General features: G+C 41.3%; 1 protein-coding gene across 6 annotated transcripts in view; it reads left to right on the top strand.

Annotated features, from left to right (window-relative positions):
- Positions 1 to 18,770, top strand: part of dachd (dachshund d) — a 135,177-nt gene that overhangs the window by 98,823 nt on the left and 17,584 nt on the right. For 3 of the 6 annotated variants that reach the window (XM_032568071.1, XM_032568070.1, XM_032568074.1), the window contains 3 exons: positions 4,076 to 4,248; positions 4,408 to 4,552; positions 4,689 to 4,820. In XM_032568071.1, the coding sequence (XP_032423962.1) occupies positions 4,076 to 4,248; positions 4,408 to 4,552; positions 4,689 to 4,820 (450 nt within the window). The remainder of the gene's footprint in view (positions 1 to 4,075; positions 4,249 to 4,407; positions 4,553 to 4,688; positions 4,821 to 18,770) is intronic. The other 3 variants (XM_032568073.1, XM_032568075.1, XM_032568072.1) reach the window with 2 other exon arrangements.

Below are 18,770 nucleotides of genomic sequence, written 5' to 3'. Positions count from 1 at the left end.
CTGCTCATCCGAGCGTGAACTCGCAAAAGCACGCCACAACATAATAGCTGAGCTGTTTATATTGGTATTAAGCGATTTGTAGTTTTAATGACGGTAAATAGGAGTTCACCTTTGCGGGCTCCCTCAGGCTTACTTCAGGTAAATTACTCCAAATGTATTGTTGATGCCCTCCAGGAGAGACGGTGGGCCGAGTGCGAAGGGGGGGATTGTTGTAGGAATTTATCTCATCAGGTCTAAACTTCTATATGTGTGAGATCAGCACATCTAAGATACACTTGTTGGAAACCCCTGGTAAAGATGCCACAAAAGCTTTAAAATAAACATATATTTTATTGCTGTAGCACAATCTCACACCAAAGAGTTTGGGAAATACAGACGTCAATATCTGTAGATTGTCTAGAGTCCTCTCATATGCTTTTCTCTTCCGCTCACCCAACAGGTTTTCATTAGGATTTAGTTATGGTCACCGAGGCTGATTTTGTGTCTGTTGAATCATTTCTGTCTTGATTTGTCCAGATGTTTTACCATCAGCATCCTGCTGTAAGACCTGATAACGACCCATTTTCAGTATCGAGTAGGAGGACTTCAAATTTCCTTAGGAAGCATCCTGGTATTTAAATTTCCAGGGTTCTATGCAACATGACCGGGTTCCCAGAGCCGTCGGAAGAGAAACAGACCCACATCATCACAGATCCGCTACCAAACTTAAAAGGATGCTTTTCCATGTACTCGTCCGTTTGTTTTGTGCCAAAACCAGTTCGAGCGTTTTTACCGAAAAGTTCTACCGATGTGCTTTGTCATCTGACCAAAGCACATGGCTTCAGTTTTCTGGTAGAGTTGGGCAAAATCTGTTTACATTTTTCATTATTTTCTGTTGACACCAACATGCCTTTTTTTAACTCCAGTTTTCTAACAGTGGGCTTTGGATGCCTTTACGTCTTGCTCTCTACATAAGGTTGAGTGCTTAATTTGGGTCTATGTCCAACTTGGTAGTAGTCAGAAAGCTAAAAATGGCTTTCATGGCATTTTTAGTCCCCAACAAAACATTTTTTTTTTTTTTTTAACGTTTCTAGATCACTTTAATTAGCTTAGATGAGGATAAATAATGCAAAATTAATTTTTAAAAAATAATTCAGTTACATTTTTGTTTTTTAGAAATGTGTTGGTAGGTGTTCCAGTAATTCCACCATCGGACAACAATCACTTCTTAACATCTGAGCTTTTTCTCCCTGAATGAATCAACTGCTACGCCCCTTTTGTCACCGGTACCAATGATATCCACTGCATGGCATCGACCCTTCAAACTTTGTTGGTTCCTTGAAATGGGAAAGAAAGGACAAATAAAAACATGTTGTTTATTAATCCAGAGTGTAATGTTTGGAGCTTACATCACAAACGAGAAAGAAATTACACGTGAATGACACGTAGCTGCTTGGCAAAAACCGGCCCATTTCCTGAATAATCTCCTCCTCACCTGGCTCCTTTCAGCCGCAAACAAAGGGATTTGGTGGAGCCTTGTTAGGTCTGTGGCACATTCCCTCACTGCGGCCTGAATAGGTCTTTATGGGAGAAACACCACTTTGGGACGAGGTGACAAGAAAGGGGCCGGGCCGACGGTGAAAGCGAGACTAATACCCCTCCTTTGGCGCGAACACAGGTCCAGTGTTTTCTCCTGAAAGGCCGTCAGTCAGGTGGGGACGTGAGATTTCATACGGGGTCGAGTGCAAGGAATAACACGGAGATAAGTCCAGGAATGTTATTGCAGAAACAGAGAATGGCTTAGTGCGATTTTTAGGTGGCTTTTCCATGACTTTTTTTTTAATATGGCGAAAATCTTTCCTAATGCGCGTCACAGTGCCTGATTGAATGGGTGTTATACATCCACCTCAAAGGCAGAATAAGTCTCTTCACTCCGGCCCTTGAGTGGCCTTGAAAGCCTGATAGGTAGCCGAGACCTTACCATGTTGTCCCGTAGTAAGTACCCCCGCAATCAGGGCCCTCTGTGGTGTTTTTTAATTGAGCTTAGCCTGCTGAGTGGTAATTGATTCAGTCTGAGCTTCGGCGGAGGCGCCGCTACGAGGTGCAGCTTGGCTTCCGCCTTTCTTTAATCTCCCCCTTTTGCTTTATATTGTCTGGGAATACTCACCACTGAGAAACTGCGTGCTATCTTTCTTATGGAAATCAATGCTTCTTTTGGAAGGAGGTGGAATGACAGAGAGGAGTACTTCTCAGGTCCTTTCATTTTTCAAACCAGTGTCCTTCTCTTTAGAGGCTTCGCCATACAGATCTCCTTGCCCTTTGGCTACTGATGTTTGGTACAAAAAAAAAAGAACCGGAGTTGTTTTGTGGATGGCGCTATCATGTTTTTTTTCTTTCTTTCTTTCTTTCATGCAGATTTGCTTTACTTTCTGTCTTTCTTGTTGGTTTTTCTTTCTTTTTTTTTTTTTTTACCTTGAACCAGGCTGCCAAAGAAAGAGAGAAAAAGGGAGTGGAAAAAAAATCAACGCAGAGGCTCAATCAGATCCAATAGTGTCTATGAAGTTGTTGTTTTTTTCCTCCTCTTCCTTTTTTTTTCTCTTTCAAGCAGTTTTGAGGAGAAGCATCTGAGTGGCGAAGGAACGAGACCAAAATGTTTTCCAGTCACTTTTGATCCCGCTCAGTTCAAAGTCCCAGAGGAGAGCCGAGGAGGGGAAGCAGAGAGAGAGAGAGGGGCGCGCTGGTTGAGCGGGGAGGCACAGACACCTAGCTCTGACCTTCTGTCTGCGCTCGCGTCCTTTGAAAGTCGTCTTGTTTTCATTAAGCCGCTCACAAGCACAAGTACAGGGCCACTGTTTGACTAGCTCCTTACCCCCCGTATGGTATCTTTAATAGACATTTTTATACATTCTCACACAGCTAATGTCTTCGGTTTTTCCCAATTAGGGCGACAAATGCCAGGCGGCAGATGAATAATTTAAAACATTTGTAAGATATCTTGCGCGTTGTAATGGATTCATTTGTGCACATATGAAAGAAAATGGAAATCCTTTCATTGTACGGTCTCACACCCTTTTTTGGTCTATTTCTGTGTCTCTGGTACGGGGGATAATTGGCCTAAAGTCATTGCCACACTGTAGTCTTAACAGTACTTGTTTGTCATTTGCACATTTAACTAGTCATTTGGGTAATGGCTTCAGAGATTGCCCTTGTTTTTAGAGGGATTTTTTCCCCCCATGTAAGTATTGGGCCAATTTCCATAATATGCCCCCTTTTTTAATTCATTGTAGAATAACTAATATATTTTTACTGCTAATAACAGTTTATAAAGTCTCACCCCCATTATCTTTATTATTATTGAAGCAGCAGCTATTAATAACATATAGTAAAATATTTATATATTTTATGTTAACATGATTTCCAAGAAGTACTGCAATTAGCTGAACTTATTCCACCCTTGTTTTCTATTGGACGGCCTTGTTAAGTCTTGATGTTATTGGCTCAGGGTTTAAACAGCTTTTAGAGGAAGAAACGGGCCCACACCATCACAGAACCTCCGCCTTGCTCAACAGTTGACATAAGTTCTTTTCAACGCTTTTCAAATAGACGGTAATGTTTAGACTGAGAGTCGTTGGACATTTTTTACAAGGTTCTCAAGCCCTTTTGAAGAAAAGGAAGCCCGCATCATTACAGATCCTCTACCAATCTTAACTTTTCCACATTTTTCCTGATAAACAGTAGTGCTAAGCTGTTGAGTTTATGTCCAATTGCTATTTAAAATAGACCGTAATGACATGCACTCCAATAAGGTCCTCGGAAGTAAATCAGGCCCACAGCATTACAGATCCTCTACCGTACTTAACAGTTGACATCAGCCTTTTCTCCTTGTATTTCCTAACAGATGGTCATGTTAAGCTTTAGTGTTACTGGACACTTCTTATAAAGAGCGTCTCAGGGCTGACAGCTTAATTACTTCCAGCAAAGGGTGGAGATTTTCCTGCCAGAGCACCACAAGATCTCCCCCCCTCTCCACCTGTGACTATCTCACTCATGATATGCATCATTGAGTAACCAACAGTCTCCTCTTCATGTGTCTCAGGCCTGGAACTCCCCTTCATGATGATGCCACACCCCCTGATCCCGGTCAGCCTGCCCCCAGCCTCTGTCACCATGGCAATGAGCCAGATGAACCACCTCAGCACCATTGCAAACATGGCTGCCGCTGCCCAGGGCCAGAGTCTGCCTTCCAGAATGGTCACCTCTGTTATAAAGGTACATTTTTAAAATAATGACACCCTTTTTATTTATTTATTCTTTTTTTTTTGGTTTGTTTGTTTATGACTCCGGAAGCTTTGAACCTTTTATTCTCGTGGTGTAATTCTGTATCTGCATCAGGTGTTTATTTTGGTTGTGTGCGTTTTGTTGCTGTTGGGGTTGCAGGAACGTGTGCCGGACAGTCCCTCCCCTGCTCCCTCCTTAGAAGACAACAGGAGGCCCGGCAGCCACCCTTCATCCCACCGCAGCAGCAGCGTGTCCAGCTCCCCAGCCCACACAGAAAGCTCCTCAGACAGGATACGTAAGTTTGCTTTTTGCATAACAAACAACATAACCAAATGAATTATTGTTTTTTTTTGTTTGTTTGTTTTTTAATAATCTAGAGTAGAGGAAAGTCTATAGGTGTTCCTAGTAATTTCTTGCCGTTCCTTCTGCAGCAGTGCACCACAACGGGCTCTCGATGAACCAAGCCCTTCTAGGCCTGTCCCCCAACATTGCCCCTGGGCCTAAAGAGGGAGACCTGGCCCACGACATGAGCCATGAAGTGAAAAGGATGCACACTGACAAAGGTGAGTGGAACTTTGTGAGAAATGCCATCTACTTTAGTGGTTCCCAAATGTCAGATTGTGTGATCTGAAGAAGGGATGTCAAACTCATTTTCATTTCGGACCGTATCAGGATCATGAATGTTCTCAATGGGCCGGTTGAGCCAGAATGTGTTGAAAAAAACCCATAAACAAACTGTTAAAATAAATACAGCACTCAATAAGTACATCCATCCATCCATCCATCCATCCATCCATCCATCCATCCATCCATCCATCCATCCATCCATCCATCCATCCATCCATCCATTTTCTTACACCCTTGTCCCTAGTGAGGTCTGGAGATGCTGATGTCTATCTCCAGCGAACGTTTTGGGCGAGAGGCAGGGTTCACCCTGGACAGGTCACCAGTCTGTCGCAGGGCAACACAGAGACAGACACAGGACAAACACGCATACACACGCACACACACCTAGGGAGAATTTAGAGATACCAATTTACCCAGCAGTCATGTTTTTGGTTTGTTTTTGGAGACAACCTGTGCATGCACAGGGAGAACATGCAAACTCCATGCAGAAAGACCCCAGGCTAGGAATCGAACCCAGGAACTTCTTGCTGCAAGGCAACAGTAATATTAAGTACTTCTTAATATTAAATAGTAATGATCAGTCCCTTTCAGATTTTGTGATTGCTTTCATGATTTTTTGCAATCAAAATCACAGGTTTTGCAATGTCAAGTAGGAAATATTCACATGGAAATTTGCAAATGTATGACATTAACTTGACATCAAGTTTTTTCACTTTTACTACATTGTAGTAAAAGTAAAAAATAAAAGTAAACGCTGCCAGATGCAGGTTAGCATTCACTTAAACCCAATGCTTTTGATCATTTTTGTGGGAAAATTACGCATTAGCATAAAAAAAAAAATCTGTTGATTTTGCACGAATTTCCACAATCGCAGAATCACAAAAAGCTGACATAACTTGGTGTTGTGGTCTCCAGGGCCACATAATATGCTATGGCAGTCTGGATGTGCCCACCATGGCCTTCAGTTTGACACATGTGATCTACATTAAGAAGTAATTGTTTCTGACTAAATCGCAGATGTAAAATATCTCTAGATGTTCCAGAGTTCTTAATACTTCCTTCTTTTCAGCACACCCCATTGGTTTTCCAAATGATTAGAAGTGGGAGCTGAAATGGGCAAAGTTGCTTTTCTGTTCAGTGAACCACTTGATTTAGTCATGCAGTATGTTCAGTGCCATTATTTTTTGCTGAAAGCTCCCAAAACAATCCATTTTCAGATTTTTTTTTTTGGCAAAGGCCTCTGTCTCCCGGTATTTCAAAGACTTCAAGATGCCATGTCCTGTTAACAGGTTTTGCAGGGTGTTGGGAGGAGAAACAGGCCCACAGCATCACAGGTCCTCCACACAGGAGGCGCTTTACCACATATCCGTTCTTTGTTTCACGCCAAAAGCTTCGGGGTATTTGTTGCCAAAAGCTCAATTTTTACCGACAAAAATAACTGCTTTTAATTTACACATGACAGCTCTGCCATGTGTGCATAATATAAGACATAAGGTTCTGCTTTCAAAATCCCAGCCTGGACCTCCCTTAAAGGAAAATGTTGTTGGTTCTCTTCCTCTCCCGGTCCAAACATAAAAAGAAACATGGATACCAATCCCCAACAGTTAACACAGATCATTTTGTGAAAGTGGTATTGTGATGAAAATGACTCTATTGTGACTCTTTTTAAGTTTTATTAGGGCTAATTGGTCAACATTGGCTGTTAGATACTAGAGAAGCAAATGCTGATGGAAAGTTTGTAGTAGTTATTAAACTTCTCCATAGAAAACAAACAGGTAAAACGTTAGTGTTTAAAAAGAGACCAGGTTGAATGGTCTGAACATTGATAAAATTGTTTTGATCTATGGCTGAGTGTATTCCGCTGATTTGGATTGTCAGAATAATTTCTTCTGGTGTTTCCCAAACACAAAAGTAGAAACATAAAACCCCAATAAAGAAGTCATTATTGTTTTTTTTGTTTGTTTGTTTGTTGTTGTTTTTTTTGCTAAACAACTTGCCTCAATATTATAAACACAGAAAAATGAAACCAATGTCTATCACCTGAATGTCGAGGGCAAAATTGTGATTTCTCTTTTTGTCAACAATTTTTTTTAGCATTAGACTATTGTTTTCTTTTATTAGTAATAATAATAATAAAAAAAAACAGGACTATAAAGAATAACATGAAAAAATAATTAACAACGCCAGCCTCTCTAACAAGGTTCCCATGGCATTTGAAAGAGAAAAAGGCCCACAGCCTAATACATCATCCACCGTACCTAACAGTGGCTCTGAGGTTGCTGTCAACACAGCAACCTTTGTTTGTTTCATAGCAGATCCCTCTGGTGTGTGTGTGTGTGTTGCTAAAATGCTCAGTCTTAATCTTAATCAGTCCTAGTTAAAGTCTTAGCATTGACTTGACTTACTCAATTAACTGAGCTTGGAGGCGAAAAAAAGTGTTGTTTTTCTTTTTTCATTGAATTGTTTTTTGAATATTATTTTGTCAAAAAGCAATTAGAACCTCCAGATATAAAACATTTCTCAGCATTGTAGATTAAACACAAAATGAAGCAAATAATAGATTTCCGTATTCCCTGTTGACTAGCTGTGCTGTTCTGCGTGGCGGAGGGTGGGATGCAGCTGATAATGATATTAAAACCACTGTGGAAATCATCGGACTGTACGCTCCCCTATGGCTGGGCTGACGTGAAGATCCGTGTTAGACCTTCACACGCGGGGTGTGAAGCAGTGAATAGTAATAATTAGCAGGATCATGAGCTGAATTTATAGGTCACAAACCGCCTAACTGTGTGTGGATGAGTGTGAAAAAAAAGGGAGATGGTGTGTGGGGGCGATTTCAGAAGAACAAAAGAGTAACGCAAACAAAGCCAGGGGAAGAGTCCTCAGCCAAGTACCTGGAATCCTCTGAATGTTTTCTCAAATCTCAGCCAAAGTGTGTTCTCTGTGTCTTGATAATGAAATGACTGTAATTTCTTTGCAATACTAGAAAATAAATAAATAAATAAATAAAAAGCAGCAAGTCGCCCCTTCAATCCCCGGCAGCTCCAGCTAGTTGACCCGTGCGCGTCCACTCGCAAACACACGCGGCGCTGTCTTTGAGATTGTCAATTCCTAATATGTCGCCGGACTTGATTAGGATTCCGAGCTCTCCGGAGTGCGCACCAGAGGTCTCCGGCTGTGGAAAAACATTTTTATAAAATAACCCATTAATGCAGAGGAGTGCAACTAAATTAGTTACCAATTTGCTGAGCATGAATTAATGAAGAGAGCTTCTCCCGGCTCCAACAGTTGTAATTTTCATAATAACCCCGGACCTTTATTTGGCAGGTTGTTTAGTTTTTTCGTTTGAAGGTTTTCATTAGTCTAATGAGGACTGTGCAAGGGCGAGCAGTCAGCACAATTTACATGAGGAAGCTATCATAATAAATGAGGCAATTTGAATAACATGCACAGGTTTATGCAGCGAGATAAGAGAGATTGTAGCTGCAAGATACAGAGGTAACCAATACATTAGAACCAACTAATAACCAAAGTAATTCCAATAAAAGCTTTAAGTGAAGGGAATAAAATTAATGATAGAAATATTGAACTGTAATGATATGATACACGATGCATTAGATTAATAAAATAAATGCGGCGCATTGTTAAAGAGGGGGGGGGGAAGGCCTCGCCGTCCGCAGCTTTGTTTATGGTGAGCTTTTTTAATTAGGCTTGTTCATCGCATCGGTTTGTTTAGATAAATGAGATAACATTCCAGTGGTTTAATGATATCTCTCCACTTGTTTGATCTTTATGATCCTGGCAGAGCATTAAATTAATCTCTCGCAATGCACTCTCAGAAGAGAGTTCGGTGGGTGCGGAGGAAGGATGCAGAGCCTCGGCTCATATGGAGACTATTTAAATAGCCAGACACCTCCGAGACAGCCGCTATAATGTCTCATCGCTCATATCCTGTGAGCGCGTCTCTTCTTTTTCATGTCGTCTGTGCTGATGAAGGACAAAGGCTGTTTGTTTTTGAATAAAATAAATAAAAAAAAGACAGTTTCTAAACTTGTGTCGCCCATTGTGGAGTAACCAGATGGTGTCTTTTTTTTTTTCTTTTCTTTGAACTTGGGTCCGATTTGTTGTCCAAAATTTGCCTGAGACTGAGATATAGAGAGCTAAGATGATGTGTGTGAGAGGAAAGAAGAAAAAAGAAAAAAAAAAGAAAAAAGGAAAAGGCGAGCAGACTGCTAAATGTTGCCTCATATGTGACTAATTGAATTGCTTCAAAAAGCAAGTCTGCGGTGATAGCTTCCGACAAGCCTCTGTCTCGTGAAACAGCAGGTAGCTGACAAACAAGGGGAAAATTTGAAAGGTACGGAAGCCTTTTTGGCTGTAAACTCAGTCTTTGGACATCAAACACTGGATATCGTTGGATTTCCTCTGGGAAAATGTGTTTCAAAACGCAAGCCATATGCACTGTATGTATGCTGGAGTGCAGAAGTTTCAGCCACTTTGTTGCATTCCTGTTTGCAGTCCTAGTAAATTCTTGTGAACAAATATTAAAATAAAGTAAGTCTTTTTCTTTTTTTTGCAGTAGCGTAATCTCACGCAGAAAATGTTTTGAAATGTATTCAGTTAGGAAAAAACAAATCAGACATTAAGTAGTAATTGTGGCACATTTTCAGTCACCACTGCTGTTAATACAACCACTCAGATGCTGCAATATTTCACAAGGTGGGAGCATACACTGAAAAAAAAATGTTTCTTTGGACCAACTTAAAAAAAATTCTCAGACAATTTGATTAGTTTTGCTCACGCCACAATTCTGATTTGAATAATTCTTAAAGCAGACTCCTAGCTTGAGCAGAACTAATAAAACTAGCAGTAGCAAAGTAGTGTAATTTTTTTAAAGTTGGTTCAAAAAACATTTTTTTCAGTGTACAGACGGAGTTATCGTGACGTATATTTCTAGCACTTGTCTCTTCAGCTTACAGGTTTTCTATAGCTTTGAATGTAGGGATTGTAATAGCCTTGGATGTGTACAAATTAACCATTTGTCAGGCTTATTCTTTTTATTGATGTCCTACTGAAAGATCCGACAACCCCTGGTTTTCTTGAAGAAGTCACATGATGTAAAATTTACTGGTATTTAAAAAAAATTTGAATAAGCAAAAGTTTAGCAAGCATCACCTGTTTAATTTGTTATGGTAGGACTGAAAAGGCTCCTAAACCACTACATGACATGTAATAGCTTCTCGTGGTTGTTATGGAGACTTGGAGACTCATGACACTCATTTCTGCATGATGGCAAGATAAACTTAATCCTCATCCAGTCCAACTTTTTAAATTGTTTATCCAACTGGAGATACGGTCAACTTTAGGCAAATAGTTATTTTCTTGCAGTCATTTCTTGACTTATGGAGCTCAACACACATTAGACTTACTTGAAGGTTTTCTTTTCTTGCCATTTTCTTTGCCAAGAGAGGCTAGAAGAAGTTGACCTATTTTTAAAGTCAAATCTAAAAACCAGAGAAACAAGAATTAATAAATTAATAACAAATAGTTTGTGATTTAACATGGGTATATTTTTTAGGTACTGTTATGCTGCTGGAACTTTTAAGGTTGGACGACGGTGATTTTGTGAAAACATCAATTTCCCATTTTTCTCATTTTACATCAATTGATGCATTCAAATTAACGGTGGGATTTAAAAGACATTTTTGCAGTGTTTTATGCTGCTCCAATAGAAGATGAATTCATGTTAAGGCTTTTTTACACACCTTTACTAATAGGTGTGCAGGACGCTGTACATGAGCCCGTACTGCACCCTGCAGTTGAGTGTTTCCGTAGCGCCGAGCTGAGAGGCCTGACGGGACGACGTTATGTAAGCTGATTCTGTAAACCATATTTTAAAAGCGGATGAATCATTGGTAATATGATATCGGCTCTTCCCTGGTAAATGTTATATACACTTGTTGACACAACAGGAGATGCATCCGTAATGTCCTCCAAAGCCTGCTGGATGGAAAGCTGCGGCGTATTATGTCACCTGGAGGCGCATGCTTTCATGCCTACCTGCTCTTAGCCTCTGATGCATGATGCGCCACCGCAACCGCAGTGGACAGCGGTAATTTGCCCTTGCCTGTACATGCCCAGCTGATGAGTGTTAATATAGTCCCAGAATGCAGTTTGTTGGACGAAGTGCAGCTCCGATAAAAAGGACTCGCAAACACCGACGGGGCTCATGCAGAGAAAGGGGTGTATAGTTGGAAAAGAAAAGATGGAAGAGACCAAAAAAAGAAAGATAATCTCCTGCCTTTGTAGTCTTTGTTCTGTTCCTTCTTTGCATGTGCAGTCGCAGTGATAAAAAGGCTGGGTCGGAAGGGGTGCGGGGCAGACTTTTGGGGTCCAGGTAAAACTTTCTGCATCAATATTGCAGCGTAAATATTTCCCTGACATTGACGGGCACCTGCGTACAGTATCATTAAAAGTTCCACGCGTTTCGGCAGGAGCTCCTTCTCTTCATCTTTTCCGACTTTAATGTAGCCGTGTTTTCGCTCGGTCCTCCCCGATGTCCTTGGCGTTTGCGAGCTTCAAACACATGCTGACTACCTGACTTTCCCCCATGTCAGGAGGCAAGATCATTAGCCATCACAACCCTGAAATGTGACTTGGCAGACAATAATGCTTTATGATCAAACAACTTGTCAGTGCGTCCTGTTGAAATGAAAGAGTGCAAAAAAATAATTCAATAGAGGATCAATCAAATTTCCCTCCCCACCCCGGCACCGTGCGTGCGTGAGAGAGGAAGAGAGAGAGAGAGAGATTGCTGATGGTGCAGAGAGGGGCTATTCCTCGAGGACACGGGGAGTTCATTTGGATATTTGTTCTCCCCCTCATGAATGTTCCATTGCGTGACACCATCTCCCACTAATCACATTTCACTGAAGGAAAAAAAAATAAAAAATGAGGGGGGATGCTTTTAGGGACGTTGAAAAGAGAGAGGTTCTTTTTAATCTTTGAAATGCCTCAAAAGTGACAGAATGCTTTCTCCTGCCAAGACGTGAGCCTCGGATGGGGAGATAAATATGCTGTGGTCAGCTAAGTGTATCTAGTGAGCAGAGAGGCAAATTTAATAATGCATTATCATTCACTGGCGAAGGTGAAATCTCCTTGTCCATCAGAGGGGCTGAGGCCTGTTTCATGTTACCCTTCACTGCAAATGAACAAGTGCTTTACTCAGCCATACCAGAGATGCACCGCAGGCACCGGTGCTCTGCTGCCAGCCCGGACTGTCAGGGAAAACACAGATCCGCAATCAAAAGGGATCAACTCTCTTGTCTTGACTGGAGACATTCAAGATCATCGGTCGAATCTTGTTTTTTTATTTTAACAAAACGCCTCCCTGCATTCTTTGTGTTTCCTTCTCTCGCCCCCACTCTCCCCGAGAACACAAGATGAGTTTTTTTTACATATCTGAGCATCTGCTATTATGCAGATGATGGCAATGTATTTACCTGAATGCCCTTGGACAACAGCATTTAGCAATTATGAAGATTATGTTCAATGCAGCGAATTTGCGATTCAAAACGATCCCCTTCCTCGCAGCCGCGGCAACTGTTGCAGACAGATAAGGTTGACCCTGAATTTGTATTTCTGTAGTTTTTTTTTTGTCGGAGACATTCGGCGGGCTTGTTTGTATAATTTAATATTTACATGTAAACAGTAATTAAGCGACGCCGCCCCGACATTGCCAGGGCCAGGCTCTTGCCAAGGTAAACACGGGGGCCCCCTAGTATAGCAGTTCTCCACAGTCCATCATGTTTACAGACTTGCTTTTTTGTGTGTGTGTGTGCTCTTCCTCGGCAAAGCCCCATAAAACACAACCGATTGGATGCCGAGTGCCGAACGCAGACGCTCTTATCGCCCGGCAAGTCTGCGGGCTAACTTGAGGACATTGTGAGTCAAACCTTTAAATTTTCACTCTGCGATAATTACGGCACTATACTTGAGCTTTTATATCCTTTCACAGAGAAAGTAAATCATTCCTAATAAAGAGAGGAAGAATAGGGGGCGGAGGGGGAAAAAAAGTGCTTGAAGACTAATTCTCTTCACTCCCTCCCTCTCTCCTCTCTATTCTGCTTGTTGAAAGCCTTTCTTTTTTCCTCTCTTTCTGAGTATTGCAGTCACCTTGACTTTGCAGCTGCAGCCTTATAGTCTGTTGCTTATCCTGCCTAACCCCAGCCTGTCAATTAGGTCTTTAAAAATTAATCTCTTTAACTGGAAATACCACGCCGGCTTCCTTTCCGTCTGCAAATGAAGTGTTATTAATTCACGCGGCGCAAAGCCACTGTCACGAATAATGTTATCAAAACAGATTTCCACACGTTTAACACGTCCCCCCCACCCCACCCCTCGTTTTAAACCTCTTAAGTATTTTTATGACTGTGAAAACAGGACTGTGCTAATGGATTTGCATCAGTTTTTTCTTTCCCTCCTTTTTTTTGATGGTGGAGGGGTAAGGGCATGGGGGGGGGGAGCACTGGCTTTAACGCCAGGCAGTTTGCAGAGCGAGGGGCTCCTTAAGCCTGGGCCTTTTTAAAGTTTACACTTCCCCATTTCCGCCTTTGTCCTTTCATCTCCATTTAAAAAGCAGCTCAGCATATCCGAGGCTGGATTAGCGCCAGGCTTCGTCGACATTCGTTCAGCAGCAACAGCGCGGCGCAGCTTCTCCCTGTAGGATTGCAATGCCAGGCAATGACACCAATGTGTCTGCCTGTACCCCCCCCACCCACCTTCTCTCTACCCATCTCCCCCAGCCCCCATCATCCTCCTTCACTTCCCTCCTCCCAGTAGAAAATAAAACGCAACAGAGCTCTGATCAAGCAGCAGGCTATCTGGCCAAGCACACCAAACTCATACTTGTTCTATTAAAACCTGATGATTATGTGGGGGTGGGGGGGATTTCCTCTCTGTTTGTTTGTTTGAATACTTAATTATCAATATGTAATTGGCATGTGCGCTGTGATGTCGGGCACGCGTTTCTGTGGCACATCCTCGCTGGAGAGCGCGCCACTATCGGATGGAAGCAGGGTTCCCCAGCCGCCGTCTAAGTTAAGCTGCGGGAGAAGTTGCTGTAATGAATTGGTAAATGCTAAACAAAGGAGAGCTGAAACAAAGAGAGAGGACGTAAATGGTTTGATGATTAGCGGGTCAGGAAAGATTACTGTGGGGGGGGTGGCGGTGGATTCGGTGGTGGGGGGGGTATACAGTACAGATGATCCCCTTCTGAAATGGGAATGATTCGGGCAAAAAAGCAAATCAATAGGCGAGGCCCATTTAATCTCAACGATTCTACTGTCGATAAGCGGAGCTGGACAACGGGGGTCAATATGCAGAGACAATCTGAACACCTTCAAAGCGCCTCACAATAATGTCCTTCGCCAAGTATTATCCTCTTGACAGTTTGGGCTCTTAGTCGATAGGTGAATTAGGGAAATCTATTCAGCCTCTTTGCCTTTTTCTTTTCTTTCTTTTTTTTCTCCCCTGAGACAAAAGTTTATTTTACTCCTCCTGATGGTGACCGAAAGCTTAAGCCTATGGATTCCTCCTCGTGTGGCTTCTCACCTGAACCTTCCTGCTTTCTCCCCTTCCCTTTCCTCTTCCCCTCTGCCTCGTTTCTTCCGACTCCGCTCGTCACTCTGCAAAACGCCATTCTGTCTCCACTCTTGCTCCATTAAGAGCTCATCTGAAGGTGTGCGCTGGTAGAAACAAAAAAAAAAAAGAAGTCCTGCATGCTTTTATGCAGTCATCACAGTCAGCCAAGCCTGTAATCCTCAGAGGTCCGATAATGACATAGCCCCCTGCATTTATTACACGAGAAGAGAGGAGAGGAGACGGGCAAAACGCTGACTTTGAACAAATGAACACTCTGACCTTTATGCAATAAATATGACATGGGCCGCATAAAAAGACAAGATATCTTCCTCCTGAATAGGAGTCAACATAGATTCTGCTCCCTTGCCTCATTCTCTGGTCCTTATTCTCTCTTTTTTTTCCAATCTATTCCAAGCTAACATTATATACAATACCAGAAGTTTCTTCATCAATTTCAGGCTTGTGGCACGAGATCTTGCAGTATTAAAGCGCCACAATGTTTGTTGTCAAGATGAAGTCTGTCTCGCAAAGTGCTATTCACCAGAGGTCAGCAAGTGGCTTCATCTGAAGAAGAAGGTGTAAGCCAATAAAATGAAATCCAGACATGAAGCTGTCTGCTCAATTATGTATTTCTGAGACTCGTATTTTCAAGCAAAAGACTAAGGAATCGTCTCGTTACTGCCTTGTTGCCAACACAAAACAGTGTTGCCAATTTAAAGATCTTTTCCTTCTCCTTGTATCTCAAGGATTCAAGGAATCTAGTAACTATTTTGTGACGTTAGTGACTATTCAAGGTTTTCAAGAAACTATTTTTCATATAGGTCTAAAGAATTTTTATTAACTTTTTTCTGGTCCCTTTTTTTGCATCAACTTGAGCCCTTATTTGCTTGTCGGTTTGTCCCGCCAACAAGCAGCAGGTTTAACTATGGCACACTCACAGGTGGCCCCGTCCTCCCACAGCTGCAGTCAGAGCCCTTCGTTATCTGGATAGCAAATGAGTAGCGCATGCTCCAACAGCCTCATTCTGACTGACCTGCTAAGGTAGAAGAAACAAACACAAATTACTGCATTTCCATTGTCTGTTTTAGGTCCATTTAAATCATTAATAAAGACTGTACACAAGAAAGTAGCAAATGTAGAGGTTAGAATAGCCGCTTCTCTGTTTCTTGTAAGTAGATGCTGTTACTTTAAGCTCTAAGTAGAGCATAAGGTCAGAAACAAACCAGCCTTCGAGTGTGTTTGGAAATTGTTAAAATATATAGGCAAATTATGAAATGACTCCAGTGTGGGTGCAAGTTAAAACACATTTGATACAAGATGTTCTGTGTCGGATCGCTCATTTAGTTACCCCGCAAAGACGAAAACTTCAAAGGGTCAAGGGGCAACAAAGACTTTTAAATAGCAACATTTTGATTACTTAGTCCTAAAGTAAAGGACTATTTCACATTTCTTGGGTAACATTTGATCATCTCTTGTTTCAATTTTCAAGCCATCAGACTGATCAAACTAAACAATTCTGCACGTAATGTAGATTCTTTAAAATTCCATTTGAGAATGAGAAAACCTTTATTTTTCTTAAATATATACAAAAGGAGAATTTAATGTTTTTTTTTTTTTTTTTGTCATAACCAACATCAAGAGAATTTGTTTTCCTCAAAATTTTATGCAGTCTCTGCTGTGTAGCCAGCATCATGCAAAATTACACCAGTATCGTTACACAACTGCGACGTGACTGTTGTACAAGCTTTTCCTTAGCCCTGCTTTGAAGGCGCTAATAAACTTTGCAGACAGTTGTTGACAATTATCCGCCAACCTTCTGATGGCTCTCGCAGGTAATCATTAGCAGGGCTCATCAGTTAAAGCAATGCTTCATATTTTAGCCGTTCCGGCAGGAGACAGCTGTAGCAGAGAGGACCCACCTTCCTCGGTGTGATCACTGTTTGTGATTGTCTGCTTTTGTCACCTCACACCGCCTCTCTGACAGTAAAGGATTTATGGTTATTTCCCTCCATGCAGCCTGTCCATCTGTGGCTCCATCTTCATACGGCCTTGAGAATACGATTCAATTTATTAAGGCAAAGCAATGGACTCATTACTTCGGGAAAAAAAAAAAAGAAAAAAAAAAGGAAAAGGTGGCAAGCGAGAGAGTGAGAGAAAAAGGGAGAGGTGACACACTGAATTGGTTATTAATGGAAACGCGCAGCCATAGGGCAGTTGAAATTTAATGATATCCTACAAGAAAATATGAGGGTGTCACTCTCCAAAAAGTCATGCTAAATGTCAACATTTTAAGGTCCCCGGTGCTAATTTTATGCCTGTGCACAGTAATGTTTTTTGGAGAGCGTTTAGGAAACACGGCCCAGTGGCCAGCCTGATTATCCCACTCACCTTCTCTCCTCTCTCCAAAATGGGTTTGTGCAGCGAGCGATTTCATCTCTAAGTGAAGGGAACATTAGGGAGGGGGAGACGGAGGGAGCGATAGAGGAAAAACACGCGGTTTGATTTTCATGCTGTGATAAGAGAGTGGGAGCCAAATGTTACCTGTTAATCTAGCCCAAACCGACCGGGGCTCTTGACTTTGTCCCTCAGCAGGGATGGGGCAAACACTCATTTTCCTCTCTCCGTGATGAAAAGGAAATTAGCTTAAATGTGATGAGGGCACATCAGTGTGGTGTGCAGTGCATGTGTGTAATGAATGTGTATATGATTGAGGCTCTTTGTTTGCTTACATCTTCTCTTCTTCGCTTTTACACGCACGCACACACACTGCAGAAAAATTTGTCTTGCACCAATCAACCTACGCCAGCTCCTAGAGTCGGTGCCACAGTAAACAGTGGGGATGTCGCGATATGTTCAGCTCACAAGACAGTATAGGTTCACAAGAGCAAGATGAACAAACAAATTAGCAATATTCTTTCAGTAAATATTGCTTATTTGTTTGTTTTTTACAGAGTGAAGGTGAATGTAGTGATAATAAAAATGCTCCAGTGACGTTATCCATTACTATATTCATATAGTAAAACAACAACTGGCGCGTCAACAGGGCTTTCGATAATTGGCTAAAACCTCATCATAACTAACCGCGTTGCATCTTATAAGTTTGCCTGACAGTCAAAACTTAACTTAGCTAGTTGTGGCGTTTTCTCTGTAGTCACTTTGTCACGTTTTTTCTCTAACCAGTACCTACCGCGCTGCCGCACAAACATTTTAAAAGTGAGGATAACTCTACCTCTGTTTTCGTAACCGAGTCTGTTTAGAAATATTCAGTGCAGATTTGATCTGTGTAATAATTTTTGATTGATTTGCTAACCATTAGCATGTCACAATCATTTGTTTCTCTTTACCACTAAGTACCCAGTTGCACAACAAGAAGGGCTCTGTATATTTTTTCTTTTTTTTTTCTTTTTACAAATTTTTATAATTATTTTTTTCCCCCCAAATTCCATCTTTTCCACTTGCCTTTTTACAAAATCCACATTTAAAAGATAAAGATTTATCTATTTACAAGGTTTTCATCTAAAAGTCTTACAGTTTAATAGAAATACAATCCAAATTCTCGGGGATTAATTACATTTGTTAAAGTTGATCTCTTTATAGAGCTCTTTGAGCCATACTTATCTTTTTTTATAAATAGTTTTGTACAAATAGATCATAGGTTTAATTTGAGGGTAAAGAAAAAATCATCTTTTTTAAAACTTGATACTTTTCAGATATATATTCATGTGTACCTGGTTCCATCAGCAATATAGAGTTTACAGCAGAATTGTGACTCTGTTCTTCTGAATTCCTTCATCAGCGAAGCTGTCCAGCACAGTCTTACTTGGCGCATACTGCTCCAAAAAGTCTTCACTGAGCACAAATCTCACTCATGCTGACCACCTTTGCATTCTGGAGGAAAGATATTACTCATTGATAATTTGGAGGGTTTTTATGGTGGTTCCAGGTAGTCTAGCAGAAAAAGAAACCCTTTGTCATTAGATAAAATACTCAGATTCCACAGCGCTCCACTTTATGTGGCGGACTCCATGACAGTCAATTTCCAAAATTCCCATCTGTATCCAAAGACTTCATTTAAAAAAAATAAAATACTGAAGCATTTTAATACAGTTTAGATCTTGTTCCACCTCTAGTAAATTGTCATTTTCTGAATATATACAGCAAAAAATAAATCACCAGTTAAATCATAACTTCTCTAAAACCATTTTCTTCCCCTTATTTTTCTTAAAAGACTCTTCAGAGTGCAG

This window comes from Xiphophorus hellerii, chromosome 7 (assembly GCF_003331165.1).
Source record: "Xiphophorus hellerii strain 12219 chromosome 7, Xiphophorus_hellerii-4.1, whole genome shotgun sequence".
Taxonomy (NCBI): Eukaryota; Metazoa; Chordata; class Actinopteri; order Cyprinodontiformes; family Poeciliidae; genus Xiphophorus; species Xiphophorus hellerii.
Note: the sequence above shows the minus strand (reverse complement) of the source record. Positions and strands in the feature narration are given on the sequence as shown.